General features: G+C 62.2%; 2 protein-coding genes and 1 long non-coding RNA gene across 7 annotated transcripts in view; 2 read left to right on the top strand and 1 right to left on the bottom strand.

The window, feature by feature from the left end:
* Positions 1 to 9,308, top strand: part of Adamtsl2 (ADAMTS like 2) — a 32,736-nt gene extending 23,428 nt beyond the window's left edge. For all 5 annotated transcript variants that reach the window (XM_048813384.1, XM_015505793.2, XM_015505794.2 and 2 more), the window contains 7 exons: positions 2,210 to 2,336; positions 3,339 to 3,552; positions 3,632 to 3,787; positions 4,429 to 4,599; positions 5,256 to 5,432; positions 7,844 to 7,988; positions 8,553 to 9,308. In XM_048813384.1, the coding sequence (XP_048669341.1) occupies positions 2,210 to 2,336; positions 3,339 to 3,552; positions 3,632 to 3,787; positions 4,429 to 4,599; positions 5,256 to 5,432; positions 7,844 to 7,988; positions 8,553 to 8,692 (1,130 nt within the window). In that variant the 3' untranslated portion in view covers positions 8,693 to 9,308. The remainder of the gene's footprint in view (positions 1 to 2,209; positions 2,337 to 3,338; positions 3,553 to 3,631; positions 3,788 to 4,428; positions 4,600 to 5,255; positions 5,433 to 7,843; positions 7,989 to 8,552) is intronic.
* Positions 9,309 to 10,219: 911 nt separating this feature from the next.
* Fam163b (family with sequence similarity 163 member B) overlaps positions 10,220 to 18,825 on the bottom strand; it is a 25,099-nt gene continuing 16,493 nt past the window's right edge. Inside the window, exons 2-3 of the mRNA XM_015505796.2 lie at positions 12,975 to 13,090; positions 10,220 to 12,357 (exon numbers count right to left, since the gene is read on the bottom strand). Coding sequence (XP_015361282.1) covers positions 11,950 to 12,357; positions 12,975 to 13,067 — 501 coding nt within the window. The 5' untranslated portion in view covers positions 13,068 to 13,090 and the 3' untranslated portion in view covers positions 10,220 to 11,949. The remainder of the gene's footprint in view (positions 12,358 to 12,974; positions 13,091 to 18,825) is intronic.
* LOC125619733 lies at positions 13,077 to 15,366 on the top strand. Its single transcript, XR_007351303.1, has 2 exons — positions 13,077 to 13,213; positions 14,219 to 15,366. It is a non-coding gene; the product is annotated as an uncharacterized LOC125619733 (long non-coding RNA).

The following is an 18,825-nucleotide window of genomic DNA, read 5'->3' as shown; positions in this document are numbered from 1 at the left end:
GGGGATGCTACGGGTTACAGTGGGACACAGGGCCCTGGAGGGAGGGGGAATGTGGTAGAGAGCAAGGGCCATCTGGGGACGACTGTATCTAGGCTTGTGATGTCAAGTCTTGATTTAGAGAACACTCTGTGGCCCCACAGGTGCGTGATGCTCCTGGTTTACCCAGCACCCCCAGCTGGCCAAGGCGTTGGGTGCCCACACTCCCTGGCCAGAGAGGACACCAGGCAGTCTGAGTCTGGCTGTGTCCCTGCTGCCCTGGTAGCATTTCAGGAGACAGCCCTCGAGTAGGAAGTTGTAGTGGACCACACCCTCGGTTCTGCCCACGCTGACCCTGCCTCTCTTGTGCCCCTCCCGCACGCGGGGGCCCCCTGCACCTGGCATTCTGGTGGAGCGTGGCACAGCATTTGAACCCGTTGTTGGCTGACCACATTGCTTCCTCTTCTGTGGCTGGAAATGAGATGTGTGCTTTATTTCACAAGTGGCTGTGGGGACCACTGGGAAATACGGAGCAACCCATCGTGGGCACAGCCAATCCACAGGAGCCCTTGCTGATTGTGGCCATCACTGCCATCTGTCTGACCCGAGGCTGTGGCATCGAGTGAGCCCCACAGCAGTGGGTCCCTTGGTCTCAGCAGTGAGTCACAGGACTGCCCTCCTCAGGGTGACCTGAGGGAGCTGGGCCAGAGGGGGTGTTGCCGCAGCACCCAGAAGCTGGGTGTTCTAGGCTCCTCCTCCTGGCCCCCTGCCTCAGGACTCCAGGGGTGCTGGGGCTGGGGAGATGGTTGGGAAGCATCTGGACACATCACTGTCTGGAGATGTGACATTGTGACATGTCATTAGGACAAGATGGTCTATGTAGCAAGAGTCCTGCTGGACAGTCCTGGATGGACAATGTCCCCAGGGAGAACATGACACCACCATCCCTCAACACCCAAAGAGTGACCAGGGAGGGGGATTGGGCCTGTTCTGGGTAGCTCAAGACGCAAAGCAGGACCCAGGAGACTGTCAGGGCAGGTCTGGCTCTGGGGGAAGGATGAACTCTGTGTATACCTGTGCATCTGAGGCTATCCAGCAGTGGACAGAGACAGCCAGTTCCCTGTCACTGCGGGAGGCTCCTAACTGGGCCAATGGCACTGGGCAGACTCGACAGAGCTGGGGTGCCCTCTGTGAGTGGCTCCCTGCCTGGGTCTCCCACCCCCTGCATGCTGCAGGCCCTCCACCCTCCTGTGCTTGCCTCTGATGCTCACAGCTGAGTGTGCTGGAAACCCAGGCCGGGGTGTCAAGGGGTGGGTCAGCCACGCATGGCATAGAGGTCGGCAAGTGTCCCGTGACAGGTCATCGTGCAGAGCAGGCTCCCACCCCAGGCCAAGGTGTGCTGGGGATGGTGGCCCGTCCTGTCTGCCCCCGCGCTGGGCTGCTGGCCCACACTGAGTCTAAGGGCCAGCCTGTGGCAGAGCCTGGAGGAACTTTGCTCCTGGGACTGGTGTCACGAAGAGGTGTCCAGAAAATTCCCCAGGGATGAAGGGGAGGAAGTGGAAGGGGCGCGGGGGCTGGGCTCCTCTGCCTGGGGACTGGCTTCCAGGAGGGCTGCCTCTCTCACCCAGCGGACTCCGCCCCACTCCAGCGTCTCCCTGACTCTCCCTGGCTCCTTGGCAGGGGCTACCCCGTTGAGGGAGCTTGGGCCTTGTGCCACTGTGGGCAGGAAGATGAGAAGGCAGTGGAGGGGGTCTGGGACACCATTAGGTGAAGGTGGCCCTTTCCCTACGTCCCCATGGTGGGACCCAGAAAGATCTACATGAAGAGTGATGATTAAAGTCAGCTCGAGAGCACCTTTGCTAAGGACTGGGCGACTGCTCTCGCCCCGAGGCGCTGGAGAGGACCTGAAGGTCAGGTTCCACGCTGTGGTCTGCCCGCGGGGTTAAAGCAGGAGGGCTAGCTGTGAGGCCAGCTGTGTGGCTGTGAGGGTGACTTGAGTTTGCTCAGAGGCAGGGTTCTCCACAGGTGAGCCGGCACCTGGCTAGATGGGGTGGGGCTGTGGAGGGACGAGAAGAGGGGGCCCTGGCCCTGGGCAGGGAGGGACACCTGGCCCCCAGCCTGCCCTGGAACTCTCAATGGTGCCGTGAGCCGGGAACTCTCCTGGTCCCCAACCCAGGGGGCTCCCAGGCCCTCTGCCCACCACCTGCGCTCAGGCCCTTTCCCTGCCCGACAGGGGTCATGTCGACTTACGCCATGTGCGTCCGCTACGACGGGGTGGAGGTAGATGACAGCTACTGTGACGCCCTGACCCGACCCGAGCCTGTCCACGAGTTCTGCGCGGGGAGGGAGTGCCAGCCCAGGTGCCTGCGCGGGGGCCCAGCGCACGTGTGCGCCACGCACTGCAGCCCTACCTGCCTCTGCCCGGAGCAGCAGCGGGACCCTGTGGGGTGGAGGGCAGTGGGCTGGGGCCCCAGGGCCCTGCAGGAGGGGCAGAGCGAGGGCTGCTCTCTGCCAAAGGCTGAGGATGCTCCTCTGTGCTGCTGTTGCCGGGTGTCTTTGCCCCCAGGCCTACTGGGAACAGCTAGGAGTCTCTAAGCCAAAAAGATTATTCCCAAAATAACAACTGGCTGTCTCTGAGATGCGGGCAGAGGCTGTCTTTCCAGCCCCAGGCCTCCTGTCCTGCCTTGTCGATACAGAGACGGAGCCCTAAGCACACCCTCCCCTGGTGACAACCAGTGTGAGAGCCAAGGTGCCGAGCGGTCACCCCTGGGAGGACACAGTCTTCTGGCCTGCTCTGTCCTGGGCATTTGCTCCTTCCTGGGAAGGGTGAAGACCCCGACTGTCACAGAGTGGGCCTGTCCCCTCAGCCCCACAGGCTTTGAACCTCTTATTCTAATCTTCCCGAGGACCCCAGCTCAGGTGGGAGGAGAGGAGGGGTCTGCTCCGCACACTGGCTGGGCCTCCTTCTGCTCATTTCCACCTTTGCTAGTGGAGAACCAGAGTACCCAGGGGCCACCTATGCCACCCACCTATGCCACCCAGCAGCGTGGGGTCTTAGGGCTCCAGGTCCCAAGAGGGGTACAGCAGGCGGGGAGGGTGTTGGGAGCAGAGTGGGCAAGGGAACCAGGCTGCAGGCCTGCAGGTGAGGGCAGAGGAGGTGGCTGGGCCCTGCTGGTGGATCCTGCAGCACCCCACAGGCCTCCTGAGGACCCCTTTGCCATGGCCACAGCCACCACTGCTTCACCCCTTCCTGTCTGGCTGGGCTGTGACTGGCCTCAGCCTCCCCGGGGTGGAGCAGGAGGGGAGGGTGGGGCTGCAGGGCAGGGCTGAGGCTGGCCCCTGCCCCTCTCCCTCCGAGCCAGGTGGGAGACCAGCAGCTGGAGCGAGTGCTCGCGCACCTGTGGTGAGGGCTACCAGTTCCGCATCGTGCGCTGCTGGAAGATGCTGTCCCCTGGCTTCGACAGCTCCGTGTACAGCGACCTGTGTGAGGCCGCAGAGGCCGTGCGGCCTGAGGAGCGCAAGACGTGCCGCAACCCGGCCTGCGGGCCGCAGTGGGAGATGTCCGAGTGGTCCGAGGTGAGCGAGAGCCGAGGAACCGCGTGGCAGGGCGAGGCGGCCCGTGTCCCCACCACCCCTCACCCTGGCTTCCCCGCAGTGCACGGCCAAGTGTGGGGAGCGCAGTGTGGTGACCAGGGACATCCGCTGCTCCGAGGACGAGAAGCTGTGTGACCCCAGCACTCGGCCTGTGGGGGAGAAGAACTGCACGGGGCCCCCCTGCGACCGCCAGTGGACTGTCTCGGACTGGGGACCGGTGAGGGAAGGGCCGGGGCAGAGAGGAGTCGGAGGGCACTACCCTGCCACGCCCGAGTTTCCCATTTTCCTGGAGTGAAGATGTCCGTCACAAGGGACCAAAACGCGTGCCATGAGCATGCTCCCTGTGCCCGTGTCCACCTCCGTCCCTCTCCCTGTCTCCGCCTCCTTCTCCCTTTTCTCTGTTTCTCCCTCCCTCTGCCTCTCCCCGTCTGTGTGTTTCTCTCTGTCTCTGTCTCTCAGCCTGTCTCTGCTTCTCTGCCTGTCTGTGTTCACATGTCCGTTTTCTCTCCCTCAGTCTCTGGGCCCATTTCTCTCCCTCTCTCTGTGTCTCCTCCCTCTCTCTCTCTCTCTCTCTCTCCATCTGTCTTCTCTCTGTCTGGAACAGAGCTGCTCACATGATGGCCAGGGTCACTTCTGGTGGGAGGGGCACACGTGACCTTTTGAGCTGTGCTTTTCTCTGTGTGTTTTGCATTGAACATGTTATTTCTGTAATTAGAACAGAAAATGTTATTTAAAAACTGGTTACCAGGGCAACTGCTTCCCCATGCTGCCCCGGGAGCTGTTCTTCTCCCTTGGACGCGTGGGTGGGGGGCTTGTGGAGTACCCCTCTAACTCTGTCCCTGCTGTCCCCTCCCGCAGTGTAGTGGAAGCTGTGGGCAGGGCCGCACAATCAGGCACGTGTACTGTAAGACCAGTGACGGACGGGTGGTCCCCGAATCTCAGTGCCAGATGGAGACCAAGCCCCTGGCCATCCACCCCTGTGGGGACAAGAACTGCCCGGCACACTGGCTGGCCCAGGACTGGGAGCGGGTGAGTGCCCCGGAGCCTGGGCGGCTCCTCGGGAGAGTGTGGGGCCAGAGAGAATTTGCCCAACGGTGGGAAGGATAGATTGGTCCAAATGAGGAATTAATTGCAAATTGTGAAGGTGTGATTCACTAAAGTTAATTATAAACACAATAAGCCAAACAGGCAGGAAAACCCTTAGTGTTCTCCTGAATGCAGTGGGCACATGCTCCGTGGTGTCTGCTCGGGCCCACATTCCTGGTGGGCAGGGGCGCGTGCTGCGGGCCCTCTGGTTTGACGTCCATCCTCACTGGCAGCCGTCACCCTCACCCTCTTAGACCAGTCACCCTGCATTGCTCTCAACCACTTGCTCTGGCTGCTTACGATTAACCAGATAATCTTGGGACAAGTTGTTTTCTGCTAAATTGATTTTGGCCACTTCCTCCTTGGTCAAATTGCCATTAGCCAATTTGTTTCAAAACAGATGGTTTTGGGCGAAATTGCTTTTGATCAAATCTGTTTGGGGCCAAATGGTTATTGAGCAGCGTTCTGGCCAATTTGCCTATTGATTCAGATATTCTCAGCCAAAGGCTCTTGACCAGACTTCTATCCCCGGAAGTTGCTGGGTGGATTGTCCTGGTGCTACTGGCCCCTGGCCGCTGACCTGTCCCTCTGGCCCTCAGTGCAACACCACCTGTGGGCGTGGTGTGAAGAGGCGGCTGGTCCTCTGCATGGAGCTGGCCAATGGGAAGCCGCAGACGCGTAGCGGCCCCGAGTGCGGGCTGGCCAGGAAGCCCCCCGAGGAGAGCACCTGCTTTGAGAGGCCTTGCTTCAAGTGGTACACCAGCCCCTGGTCAGAGGTGAGCGCCTACGGTCCCCTCCTGCCGCAGAGGTCCCTAAGGGTTCTGTCCTTGGTTAGCCTCTCAGTGTACTAGATCAATGGGTGGAGGGCTGCCCCCTCCAGGAAGCCTGCCCTGATCTTGCCCCTGCTGGCCCTGCAGCGCTTGTCCAGGGCCTCAGGGGCCTGGTTGTTTTCCAGACTCACACTGTGGCCTTTAAGTGGTGACTGCGTCAGCATGTGGGCCTGACTCCCTCGTGAGGCAGACAGACCCCAGGGTGAGACGCAGCGAGGCAGGTTTGTGGGACTTGGGGGTACAGCTAGATGGCAGACACTATGCCCACAGGGCAGGGCAGTGTCTCTCCTGGCCCCAGTGTCAGGCCTGGCCCTTGCATGATTCTGTGGACTCCTTGGTCCCCAGAACTCCCAGCCAGAGGGTGCTGGGCTGGCAGTGCCCTCACCGCGGGGTCCCCAGGGCAGCCTGAGGTCTCCTCCCTCCCAGATCCCCCTGAGGAGGGCTCTTTTCCATTTCTCAGAGGAAGAATTAGGAGTTCGGTGAGCTGTCCAGCTTCCTGAGGGTCCCACAGTTATTGGGGGGCCCTATGGAACATGGGAGCCCTGGGCCCAACCCAGGGGGTGTGGAGAATTTGCAAAGGGAAGGAGTCCCCAAGCCAGCCCATCCCGTCTCCCAGAAGAGGAACCCCCTCGGGTCAAGCACCCTGGTTTAGCTGGGGCAGCAGCTGTCCCTGGTGGGTGAGGCAGGGCAAGTGCACCTCCGCTGTCCCGCATCCTCCTGGGAGGCTGCTGGCAGTGTCCAGAGCCCAGGCCTTGCCAGCGCTCCGAGTCTTTCTTACACCACAGCCAGCCTTGTCCCGACATCCGCTCTCATTAGCTCACACAGAAGTCTGCAGGCTCTGTGTCCCTAGCGCCTGCAGTGAGGCCACAGGCTCCCAGAGGGGCACACAGGGAGGCCCAGAGCCAGCTTTGAGAATCACTGGGCGGGGTTAGTTTCCACTCGGGCCAACTCTGAGAGCTTAGGGACAGTAAAGAGGTATCTGAGGGGACTTGGAGCTCAGGATCTTTCCTGAGAGTTTCATAGTATGTCCCAGACACCAACACGGAGGCCGCCCTGGCCTGGGCCCCTGGGACCAGTGGGTGGCAGGGGTCTGGAGGTGGGTTCCCATGAGTGCAGCCACTCTTCGGAGCACAGGGCTGGGACCCCCAACCCCACGCAGGCAGGAGGACCTCACACAGACCCTGCCTTGCACGAGTCCTCTGCTTCCCGCACCACGTGCTCCTATTGCCCATGAAAGACCCCCAGCAAGAGGGGAGAGACTGAGGCAGGGCTGGGGCTTCCGGGAGGAGGCAGAGGGCTGAGGAGATGTAGGGTCCCAGCCAGGCCCGGGGGGAGGAGGAGGGGAGGGGCAGGGGAGACCTTTTGGGGCTGGGGTCCCAGGGAGCCATGCAGACAGATGAATTCTGGGAGGACCGTGGGCCTCTAGGGACAGGTGCCTAGCAGGCGTTGCTGGCAGGTGGGCTAGGAGGGAGCAGGGCCCCGGGAGCAGTGTGGAGGAGGAGGGCCTCCCTGTTCCCAAGGCTGGGGCGGGCGAGGGGGCTGGTGCAGATGGCCGTGGGCGTGTGGCCTGTCGTGTCCCGGCTGCTGCCTGCCCACCATGCCAGGCACCGCTTTAGGGTTTGTTCCTCAGCTGCCCCATCCCACCCTCTCCCCAGGGACAGGGGGCCGGCGCCGGCAGCCCGCCCGTCTCCCGGGGCACGTCCACAGGCTTCCCTGGGTGCCCGCCAAAGGCAGATTGTCCTCTGGCCGTGATGCCAAGCCAGCCGTCTCTCACCTCCAGCTGAGCCACTCCCCAGGCCGGGTGGGCAGCCGGCGGGCAGCCTCCTGCCAAGTCCTCCCTGTTCTCTCTGTGCCTTTGGAAAGAAAATTGGAGGGAGGGCAGGGCAGAGGCGCCCACCCACTGCAGGGAGCCCAGGCCCAGGTCCCAGGCTTGCCTGGGTGGTGTAGGGTCACCCACATCAGGAAGCCTCCGCCTGTAGGAGCATGGCAGGAGGATGGCAGGGTCATCGGGGTCAGCAGATGACCCTGGTGTTCTGGGTAGCTTAGCGTACCCAGGGGACATCTGGACAGGGATCCAGCGTGGGGGCAGTGGCTCCAAGATGCATTGGATTGGCCATAGTAAGTTGTCTGTGTTAGAGGCCCAGGACAGCAGGCGTCCGCCGAAGGGGGAAGGGCCGACTCAGGGCCACCCACACGGTGCCTGGGGAAATGGCGGAGCTGGGGTGAGAATCGGGGTCTCCTCACCTCCCACTCAGCCCGGCCGCAGGGTCTAGGCTCCGGGGAGCTCCCTGTGCCCCGTGTGGGCAGCGGGTGGGGTCGGAGAGGCTCTGCCACGCCATTGGTCTCTCCCATGTCAGTGCACCAAGACCTGCGGGGTGGGCGTGAGGATGCGGGACGTGAAGTGCTACCAGGGGACCGACATCGTCCGCGGATGTGACCCGCTGGTGAAGCCCGTGGGCAGGCAAGCCTGTGACCTTCAGCCCTGCCCCACAGAGCCCCCAGGTGAGAGGGGCACCCGAGGGCAGGGCTTCCCAGGGGGCTGTGGCCAGAGCCAGGGCCTGTGGGACAAGCAGGTGGGAGGGCACCCGGAGCCCCTGGACCAGGATTTTCTGGTGCTGCCCTGGCTGCAGGGAGGAGGGGCCAGGCAGGACCTCTGGTTGGGTCCTGGCAGGTGGACAAGGGCTCTGGGATGGCAGCGAGCGGCAGAGGCAGGTGGCGATTCTGCTTTAGCATCTCAAGTGGGGAGGGGGCAACTGTGGGCTCCAGGGGATGTTCAGGATGTCCAGGGGACAGTGTCTTCCTCAAATCCTGGCCCTTGAGGTGTCACCTCTCCCAGTGACAGATCAAGCCCCTCGGGACTCCAGGACTGGCTGGGAGGGTGTGGGGTGGGAAAGAGGTGGCAGAGACCTGCAGGGGACATCCACCATGGCTGAGACCACAGGTTCCTATTGCCCAGAGGGCAAAGCCCTTGCCCTTGAGAAAAAGACTGTGGGGGGGCCCTGCATTTTTGCCTCTTGGCCTCCTCCCAACACCCTACCCCATCACCCTGCCCCATCACATCCCCAGATGACAGCTGCCAGGACCAGCCGGGCACCAACTGCGCTCTGGCCATCAGGGTGAACCTCTGCGGCCACTGGTACTACAGCAAGGCCTGCTGCCGCTCCTGCCGGACTCCCACTCCCAGGCCTGGCCCTGCAGCCCCTTGAGACTCGGGTGCCCGCCCTGAGCTTATTTGGCTCTGGGGCCCCTCCCTGGACACTCGTCCTGTGGGCCCCCGGGTGTGAAGGCCTGAGGCGGAGCCTCGGCTGATCCTCAGCAGATTTCCATGGCCTGTGGATCGATGCTCTGCCCAGCCCTGGGACAGCCTCCAGCACCCAGCAACCCCTCCCCAGAGTTGCCCCAGCTGTGGGGGCTGTACCTGGAGCCAGAGGGTCCTGTGTTGGTGGCTGCCACCTCCACCCCCAGCAGCCCCAGAAACATGGGGCCCAGAGTCCAAAGCCCAGCATGGAGGTGAGACCTGCCCTTGGCCCAGGTTCTGCTCTGTAGAGGTGCAGCCATTCCAAGGTGACTTGCCAGGGCAGCCAGGGGACACAGACCGTCAGTCCCTGGAGGTACTGAGGCATGCTCCTTCCAGGGGACCCCATCCCACGACCTAGTGTCAGCTCCACCTGCCCTGCAGGAGCTGTGCTCAGAGGGGCATGCACTTTATGCCCCTGAAGAGGCCCTTTCTCATGGTGCACTGGGCATGGACAGCCGGGTGTCCTGTATCCTTGTCAGTACTCATCGGCGTATGTTAATAAAGTGACCGTATTTATGGTGGCATTTCGCGATCTCAGTTGCTTCTGGCAGGAAGGCTGGCGGGCACAGGGGCTGAGAGCCAGGGTGAGCCATGCGGGGATTCTGGCTCAGCAGAGGGTGTGCGGTCAGGCGGCTGCAGTAGTCAGGTGCAGCAAGCAGTCAGGAAGCACAAAGGGAACGGGGGCCCAGGGAGGGACGTCGGGGCTCAGTGCTGGCTTCAGAACTGGCCAGAACTTCAAGCCTGCTGTCAACTGGCGTGTGTCCCCTCATGGAGCCTGAGCCCCAGCTCAGGATCAGGGCACCACATGCAGGTGTGTTTGGCACCATGTTCTCAGTGCCCAGGTGGCCACGGGCAGTGTCTCCTGGGAGCCCAGGTAGCAGGGAGGCCCACAGTTGCTTGTCAGTCCCCTGCAATTTGGGGATGGACTGTCTCCAGCTAGAACCCAGAGCAGGGGCCACCTCAGTGCCTCGTTTCACCAGAACAGTTTCTGAGGGACTTGGGGCTTTGAGGGAACCTAGGCAGCCATCAGCCCAGGCACTCTTGCCCCTGTGTGTGCCTGCACCCATGGGCATCGGAGGGCTACCATCCAGAGCAGCTGTTGGGCTCCGGCAGGAAAGTTCTAAGGTCCCCATTGCATCGATGCTAAAGCAGGCCCAGAGATGGTCAGCCTGTTGTCCCAGGTAACACAGCCCGTTACCCAGAAACTTTCTAGCAGCTCAGCACTACAGTGGTGGTTCCCAATCTCAGAAGATCACCTCTAGGGAACTAAAAAACACAGCGACTTGTTGTGGCAAGTCCTCCCAGAAAGCCACTCCCAGTCCCAGGCCCCGGACCCCACCAGCCAGATCAGAAAGGTGACTGTCTGAAACTGGGCAGCTCCAGGAGGGGGCTGCACGGCAGGAGCCCAAGCGCACTGAAGACATGGAGCAGCGGCTGCGAGACAAGGTTTATTGGCTTCGCTTTCCCAGGGAGCCCAGGGCTCCGCCAGCAGGCCCCGTCACGTCACGGCGGCATGGAGGGGGCTGGGAGGGGTGGTGCTTGTTTCAAGGAGATCTATGAACTACACCAGAGGGAAGAGGCCAGGAAGAAGGGAGGGACGTGGAAGGGCTGGGGAGTGCCCTTCGCCCCACCTCAGCGGATGCCCGGCGACTCCACAGGATGCAGGACAGGGTGGGATGGGATGCAGGCTCTGGGGGTGTGGGGAGCAGACTGCACAGGGCCCGGGGTGAACCCCACCACAGCCGAGGCGGGAGGAAGGAGGAAGAGGAGGGAGACTCGGTGCCCAGGCCGAGGCTCTCCACCAACTGCCCGGTCTCTGGAAACTCACGGGCGCTGGAGTAAGAGGGCAAGGTCCTGCTCGGGCCTGGCTCGGGGCGGCCCGGCCCTTGAAGGCTTATCTTTTGGGAGGTGCCTGTGCTGAGCGCCCACCCACCCGTGGCTCCATGGTAGGACCTGGGGAGGGGGAGGCTCCCAGAGGGAAGGGGCTCTTGGGTCCTGCTGCCCAGAAAGAGAAAGTTGCCTCCTCCTGGCAGGACAGCTGTGCTTGGGTGGCAGTGGCGTGGGTGTGGGGCAGTGCCCCTGGCGGCCACTGGGCACCATCTCCTCCAGTGATAGAGAGGGCTAGAGAGGGGGCAAAAGTCCTGGGGAGACCTGGTTGGAGTTGGAGGGACATGTGCTCCCACTCAGGAGCAGCGAGCTCTGGCTGGCTGGACCCACGGGGCACCAGCAGGGACTGGGCTTGGGGGGAAGAAGGTGGAAGGGGGTGGCCCAGTCTCCCTGGACCTGGTGGCTCCTGCTGAGAATCAGAGCTCAAAGGACTCTCTGAGGCCAGCCTTCCTCAGGCAGATGGGGAGGCTGAGGCCCATGGATGGGAAGGCCACCCAGGACTCCTGGTGAGTCGGGGGACCTTTGAACCCTGGGCCACGGCTCTGCCCACCTCCCTACCCCCCAGGTGTCTGCTTGCTGGCCTGGCCTAGGCTGGGGACCAGCTGTGCAGTGTCCCCTCTCCCTCTGCCTCCCTCTTCACCAGAAACAGACCAGGGGCCAAGTACGCCAAGAACCTTGCTGTCCCTAAACTCTCCCTTCTGTCCATCTGCCAGGCATTTAGGGCAACAGTGTATCCGCCCCAGCAGGTGCCTGTAGGGGGTGGGGGCAGAAGGAGAGGGAGAGAGGGGGGAAGAAGGGGACCCGAGTTCAGGGGGCGTGGAGTCCCTGTTGTCCCCGGGAGGCCTGTGCTGCGGGGCCCCTGGCATCACAGAGGCCACCCCTTCCTGGCACAGGCAGGAAGACCAGGGCCCCGGGAGGGCATGGCATGGCCCAGGCCACACAGCCAGGGAGCTGAGTTGGGGCTGGAACCATGATCACCGTCCCGCACCTCCCGGAGGTAGGAGCCTGGCCCTGTGCCCAAGAGCCAGGCCCTGCCCTGCTCTGCCATCCCCACCTGCCCTGGCATCGGGCCTCTACCTGAAGTGGCCACACTGCGGTTCACTGAGCCTCATCCCTGCAGAGGGCTTGGGGCTCCTCATGCCTGGGGACCCCTGAGGACAGGGATGTGAGGAAGGCTGGGCTGAGCCCGGGCTTGGGCCTGGAGCCCTGGGGACATGCCATGGGTATTCTGTAGTGGCCTGGAGACCTTGTGTGGCAGTGCTGGGCGTGTGACAGCCGTCACACGTCCGTGCTGACACTGCGGCTCCGGGAGAAGGCCTCGCGCATGGCCGACAGGCGGTTGGGGTTGAGCGCCTGCAGGCCCCCGAAGCCCCCCGAGGGCAGCTCCAGGTCCTCCTGGCTGATGCTCTTATAGGCCACGCGCCCCCCGCCGTTGCGCACAGCCTCGTCCTCGTCCTCCGGCTCTTGCAGGAAGAAGGTTGGCGGCTCGTATTGGGAGCAGCTGCGGCAGAGTGTGCGGGCCTGTGGGGACTTCTGGCGGAAGGAGGTGGAGGCGGCCGGGTACAGCGCGGGCCCGTTGGTCAGCACGAGGTTGCGGTTGGAATGCAGGGGGGGCAGGTGCGAGTGCACGGCGAAGTCCGGCTCCTCCTCGTCCTCTTCGGACTCGTCCTTCTTACAGCAGTAGTACTGTGGGAGAGGGTGACCGTGTTGCACGCCACTGCACGTGTACCTACAGGGTGGCCCACGCCAGAGGGTCCCCAGGGTTCAGGGCAGCCTTGCCGAGAGCCGGCCCGCTCACAACCACCTGCCAGTCTTGCTGGGGCCAGCGCTGCGCTCAGCACCTTGCGGTGGCTCATTCCCTCGTCCAGAAATCCCCGTCTTCACTTTGCCAATGGAGACCGAGGATGGGGGCTGCAGAGCTGGGGTCCAAGCCCCATCCAGCCCCAGTGTCCAGTTGTGGACACCGCCCTGGGCCACCTCACCCTGCCCAGAAGGCTCCCCACCTCAGGAGGACACAGGGCCTCCGGAGGCACCAAAGCACGGGCAGGCCGGGGAGCATGCAGGGCGGCCCCTCTCGCCTCTGCCCTTCCCCTGGGCAGCTGTGTGCCCCCCACTCAGTGCCTTGTCCTCTCTGAGCCTTGGAGAAAGCCCTGGGTGAGTGAGCAGGTGGCCATGGACCCTGAGCCTGGCAGGTGGAGCCCTCGCCAGTGCTGTCTGCTGGGCTCCTCCTCTGAGATCTGGCTGTCCCTTCTTGGAGCCTCTTGGGCCTCCCCTGCCTGGCCCTACCCTGCCCTGGGGGGTACCTGGAGCCGGCAGTAGCACAGAACTGCGATGATGCAGAGCAGAATCACAGTCGCCAAGATGCCCCCGGTGATGACCACAGTCCCGGCTGTCATCCGCCCTCTTCTCCATCAACAGCCTGTGAAAACACCAGCAGCCCCGCGGGGTCACCCAGACCTCTGTGCAGAAGACACCCTTCTATTTCAGAAAGGAAAGAAACTAGCCAAATGGGAGCAGGTACCCGCGGACATGCATATGACAGGTAAGGGCTCAGGTTGGAAACAGGGCAGGTGGGAGGAGACGAAGCCCCCTGAGGTCTCTGCCAGCCCCTTCCCACCCCAGCCTGTTTCTCATCTGCAAAAGGTGGGAGCTGCTAGCACAGTTCTGTCAAGATCTTGCACTCAGCAGTGAGCTGGGCTCCGGGTCCTGTGACCTGTTTCTTGCCTTCTCACCTAACTCGACCATTCTTCTTTTTCTGAATCATTAAATTTCGGGTGCAACATAATTTCTGATCATAATCCATTGTTTAACGTGACTGATGCTTTTTCATTTAAATATCAATAGTAACAGAATGCTTGGACATCGGACATAAAATCTACTATCTTCAATTTTTTGGGGGGTGCTGGGTATTGAATCCAGGGGTGCTCTACCACTGAGCTACACCCCAGCCCATTTATTTATTTAACTTTTGAGACAGGGTCTTGCTAAGTTGCCCAGGCTGACCTCCAACTTGTGATCCTCCTGCCTCAGCCTCCCCAGTCACTGGGATTACAGGTGTGTTCCACTGAGCCTGGCCACTGTTTTTAATTGTACAGTCTAGCACTGTCAAGAAGATTCACTCTTAAGATTTTTTTTTTTTTATCTTACAAAACTGAAAGCCAATTCCTTTTTGATATCTAGGCTGTTTACACTGAGAAAAAATATTTTTAATGATGTTTAGGGTAGGGGGGCTCCTGGATCACAGAACCTACCTCAATGCTCTCTTCGGGACATATTGTCAGAGGTGGGAATTTGGGCTCAGGGACTTCCTGCCTGGAGCCCTGCCGTGGACATGGCCCAGCACATGAACGCGGGGGGCAGACTGACCCTGGAGCCCACGCCCCCTCCCATGAGCATCTGCTCACTTTTCAAGGTGTGGACGCGCAAGGTTCAGCAACCCCGTCACGAGTTCTGGTCGTCCCCACGCCCTCTCGAGAGCCAGTGGAGTGGCCGGAGTGGGCGACAGACCCCTTCCCCTATTCCCCAGTCTTTTTTCTTTTTTTGGCAGGGGCCGAGTGGCGGGAGTGACTGGAGTTTTGCAAGATCCCAGAGCGAGCCAGTTTACCCACCAACACTGGCGCCAAACTGACAGATGAGGACTTAGCAAAGCACCCAGCCTGCGTGCTCCAGGGGCTCCGAGATGCCTGCTCCCGGTCGGCTTGTGCCTCAGCATGTGCTGGCCTCCAGGCCAGTTCTCACAAGCCCTCCTCCTGTCTCCCTGCGCCACCAGGAAGGAAAGCCACCACCGGCCTGTGCGCTGGGTGCGCGGGGCCTCACCGCCCAGGCGCTTGCTCCTCTGTGGCGCTTGGCTTCTGCCTCACGGTCAGGCAGCCTCTGCTCCTCTCTGGTCCTGCTGTTGCCTTACCCGGGGGTTCAGAGGCTTGGCCCAGCTTTCCCACCAGATGGCTTGGGCAGCCTGAGCCAGTCCAGACAGGCTAGTCCATGGGGACACGCGGAACGGCCACTTCAGATGCGGTCCATTCCCCGGCCGTTCACCCTGGTGCTTCCGAGGGAAGTGCAGAAGAGCCTCCCGTGCGTCCCAGACTGCTGGCCCGGAGCAGCCGTAAGGAAGGGGCCAGTCTCACCTCTAGCCACTTGCAGAACAAGCTGTGACCCTTAGTTCCTGTCTGTTTTCAGCGTCACAGACTCGCTGATGAATCTAGATCCTGCAGTCACTCCTTCTGGTGTTCAGTGGCCCCCCTGCCTGGGACTGTGGGTCTGCAGGCCCCTCTGGCGGCTCCTGGGTCGCTCTGGTGGGACCCCAGGGATGGCCCCACAGGGTGGTTCTCAGACAAGACTGGGCGGGGTGCCCGCAGCTCCTGGGTATTTCCTGCTGGTGCGACTGTAGGGTCGGGTCTGCGCTCGAGGCGCTGAGCCTGGTGGTGTCCGTGGTGGGCAGCTTGTTTTCCACTTAGGTCAGCGTACCTGTCCTCTCCTCTACGTGATCGTCTTCAAAATAACGCCACCAGTGGGCTCACAAACAACGCTTCTGAACCGAGTTTGGGTTTCTATCCTTTTTGTGCCGGCCCCTTTAGGTTCGCACAGTCAGGAGACGGTTTCAAACTCACTGCAAAGACCTCAGAGCAGTCCCCCCACCGACTTCACACCTGTGGGCCTTTATTTTTCTCTCTTTTTAAAAATTTTAAATGAATTTAATTTTGCTCATTAATCATAGAAAACATTTGGTCCCAAAGTCCACAGTGTGACACCAGGGGCATTCGGTCTGGCTTCTGCCCCTGCCCCTCCCCTGCACGCCCCCAGAGGTGACAGTCCCACTCAACTCCGGGCTCACCCTCCCATGGCTCCTCCCCACCCGGACCAGGCGCACTCCTTGCCTTTCACACGCAGGGGCTTTCCTGCATCGTCTCTGACCTTCCTCTGCGTCTCCTGCTGTCTTTCCCTGGATGGCACGGGGCTGGCCTGGCCTCCTGGCAGCCACCTCGCACCTGGCACATGGAGGAGCCCGCTCCCGGCTGCCCCGTGGGGGCACGAGCACAGGCGCCCACCGCCCCTTTCCCAGGCCCTCGCAGACGCTGGCAGGACAAGCTCCGTGTGCACGTCCCTGGAGGGCTTGGGGGGTCTGCTAGAGCCGCTGGGATTCGGGTTGATCAACCCTCCTCCAAGAATGCACGAGAATAACCGGCAGGCAAGGTCTGGCTGGGGTGGGGGAGGCCTCCGGGTGTCCCCGCCGACTCTGAGCCAGGTTTGCGAGGGTTAACAACAGGCGGGGAGGTGCCTGTGGAGGGGGGACACGGACACATACCGACAGAGGGGCTTGCTGGGACACAGGGGCCTGGAACCCGGCCCCTTGACAGGAAGACAGCAAGAGAGGATCCAGACAGACACACAGGCAACTCCAGATACAGGCAGACAGAGCAAGGTGCAGACAGCCTGCTGCAGACAGACCCAAAACAGCAGAGCCAGGCGGAGATGGACAAACGGCCAGACACACAGGACAGAGACGGAGCCAGGGACCTCACACGCTCCTGGGAGCTCTGCCTGGCAGCTCCAGTCCCACACAATTCCCCAGGTGGCTCAGGCCAGCTGGCCAGCTGGCCCTGCTGGGGACACAGGCTGACAGGCAGGATCCAGGGAGGCAGCGGCAGGGCGGGGCCGTCCAGATGACCGGCACCATCTCTGCAGAGGTGAGCTGAGGCCAAGCAGGCAGGTGCCCTGGCATGGGGCTCAACTGTCCTGCCCTCTGCCCACTTTGGGTCTCACAGGGTCACTGATATGTCCTTGACCTTCCCCTGAGGTTGCAGAAGGGACTCTGGGGAGTCCTCCTCTGTGGTCAGGAGGACAGCCTGAGGAGGAGAGGTCAGATGCTGGGACTCTGAGGTCACTGGGGAGGAGACTGAGGCCCAGGATAGGCAGGGGCCTCCCAGGAGTCCAGCCAAGCCCCAGTGTCCCATTAGGCCAAGCTGGACGGCAGGCATCGTCCTGGAGACAGGCCTCTCTTGCAGCTGAGAGCCTCAGCAGTCCTCACTACCTGTGGGGACCACAGGGTCTCGACACAGAGGCCGTTCCTGCCCATTGTCCTGTGTGGCACTTTCCAGGGTGGCCTTCCTCTCTGTGGGATGCAAACTGCTGACTGGAGGGATGGCGTGACCTGTCAGGCCCCAGCAGCAGGATGAGGAGGCAGGGTGGGTCAGGGCCAGTGGTCATGACCATCCACCTCAGGGCAGGGCAGTGCCCTCTGCGGCTCCCTCTCCCTACTGTCAAGGCCCACATCTGCACGAATGCCCTGGACCCCATGGCACGCTCATGTGTGGGACACTGAGCCCTGTCTCTGTGACCCTCCTCTCTGCACCCTGCCCCTGGTGCCCAGTTGTACCCCTACTGCTGCCTGCTGGCCATAGCTCACTGGGGCTGGAGTGGACGTGTGCCCCAGGCTGGCTTCTCTCCTGAGAGATGGAACAGGTCCCTGCTGGTCCCAGGACCTGGGCAGACATAGCGGTCTAGCTGTGGCCAGGGCTGGCATTTTGTGCCATGTGTGTGGACAGCCAGCAGGAACTGGCCCCAGGGGAACAGGACAGATACAGATGTGGAGAAACCTGTCCTCTGCTGGGGTCCTGACCCAGGTGCGAGACCCTCCCCTGGGAAGACACAGCTGAGTGGGCTTCTGATATTTGCCCCAGAGCAGACAGTCATGGCCCTGCTGCCTCCAAGGGGTCTCACTAAACTTGGGGAGGCGAGAGAGAGGACCTGGGTATTGTTAGCTGTCATGATGGGCTGAATGCAGTCACTGACCACAGCTGGGGCTCTAGGCTGGGGCCAGGTTCCCCAGGGAGCCCGTGCCTGGCTGGGCCCCAGGAGCTGGGACGGGGAGTAAGACACAAAGATCAGGACTGTGGTGCTGAGGCCCTTGGGACAGGCAGGCAGGGGCTCCAGAGAGTGCACTCGAGGGACCCCGACCTGCCGGCCCCGCTCGGCCTCCAGTGGGCTACAACAACTGGGCACTGGGGACTCTGCACCAGGGCAGGTGCACTGTCAGACAGTGTCTCTCCCTGGGCCTATGTCCTTCCTTGGGTCACTGTGAGAACTGGCCATGCTCCTAGGCCAGAGATGGTCCCTGGCTCTGCCTGGCCCCTGGGGCCTGAGCTGCGTCTCCTCTGGGCCTGGGTTCCTTCCAGCGGCAGGCAGCCGGGAAGGGTGCCGGCTCAGGCCAGGTGCCCAGGGCTGTCAGCAGCAGCCGCTCCAACACCCAGCCTGTCCAGCTGGAGTGTCTCCGCCTCGCTCCGCAGATACACGCTCAGGGAACAGCAACGCCCGTGCTGGGTGCCAGGTTCCAGGGCCAGGCCCGACACAGACGCACACGCTCCTGGCAGCTCCATTCGTGCCCGGGCCTGACATCATCGCAGTTAACTCCAAACAGTCCCAAGGGTGAAGGTGCCATTGTCCCCTGGCCCTGCCCTTGCCTCCTCTCTGCTCTGGCTGTGCCACTCGCTGGGATGCCCTTCCCTCTGACTCCCACTGAAGCCAGGCACGTGCCATCCTCCTCCAGAAAGCCTTCCTGGACTTCACCGAGCCTCAGAACCTCAAATGCCAGTACTGGGAGGGACCACGCCCCTCCACGCAGTGGAAGAACATAACCCTGAGCTCCCCTCGCCTCCTGCATCCTGCTGCCCCCTCAATCTTCCAGGCAGGGACTCTGCCCCGCCATGCCCCCCAGGCCCGCGTCTGCTGGGGCGTTCAGCTGGCTGTGGCCTGGGTCAGAAGCCTCCCTCTGGCCCATGCCCTCATCCACACAGGCAGGCAGTTTTAGCCAATGGACTCCTCCCACTCCAGGACCTCGGTGGCTCAGCCACAGGACACCCTTAGAGGGTCATGATGGGAAAGAGTGCCAAGAGGCCGCTGGAGACGGCAGGGGAAGGGACACAGAGCCTCTGCTCATGCTGGCCGGGGACACAGCACCCAGGCACCAGTCCTGAGACCAAGCAAGCTGCTGCCTGGGAGATGAAGGGAGGGTTTGAGGCCCAGGGCTGCAGACGGAGCATTAGATGCTGGGAAGCTTCCTGGAGGAGGTGGCCCCTGACTGGTCCAGGAAGAGGACCGTCTAGACTGTGCTGGGCCTGCCGGGCGGGGAACAGCACAGGCCGCCTCCGAGGCAGCGAA

The sequence above is a fragment of the Marmota marmota genome, unplaced genomic scaffold (genome assembly GCF_001458135.2).
Source record: "Marmota marmota marmota unplaced genomic scaffold, marMar, whole genome shotgun sequence".
Classification (NCBI taxonomy): domain Eukaryota; kingdom Metazoa; phylum Chordata; class Mammalia; order Rodentia; family Sciuridae; genus Marmota; species Marmota marmota.
Note: the sequence above shows the minus strand (reverse complement) of the source record. Positions and strands in the feature narration are given on the sequence as shown.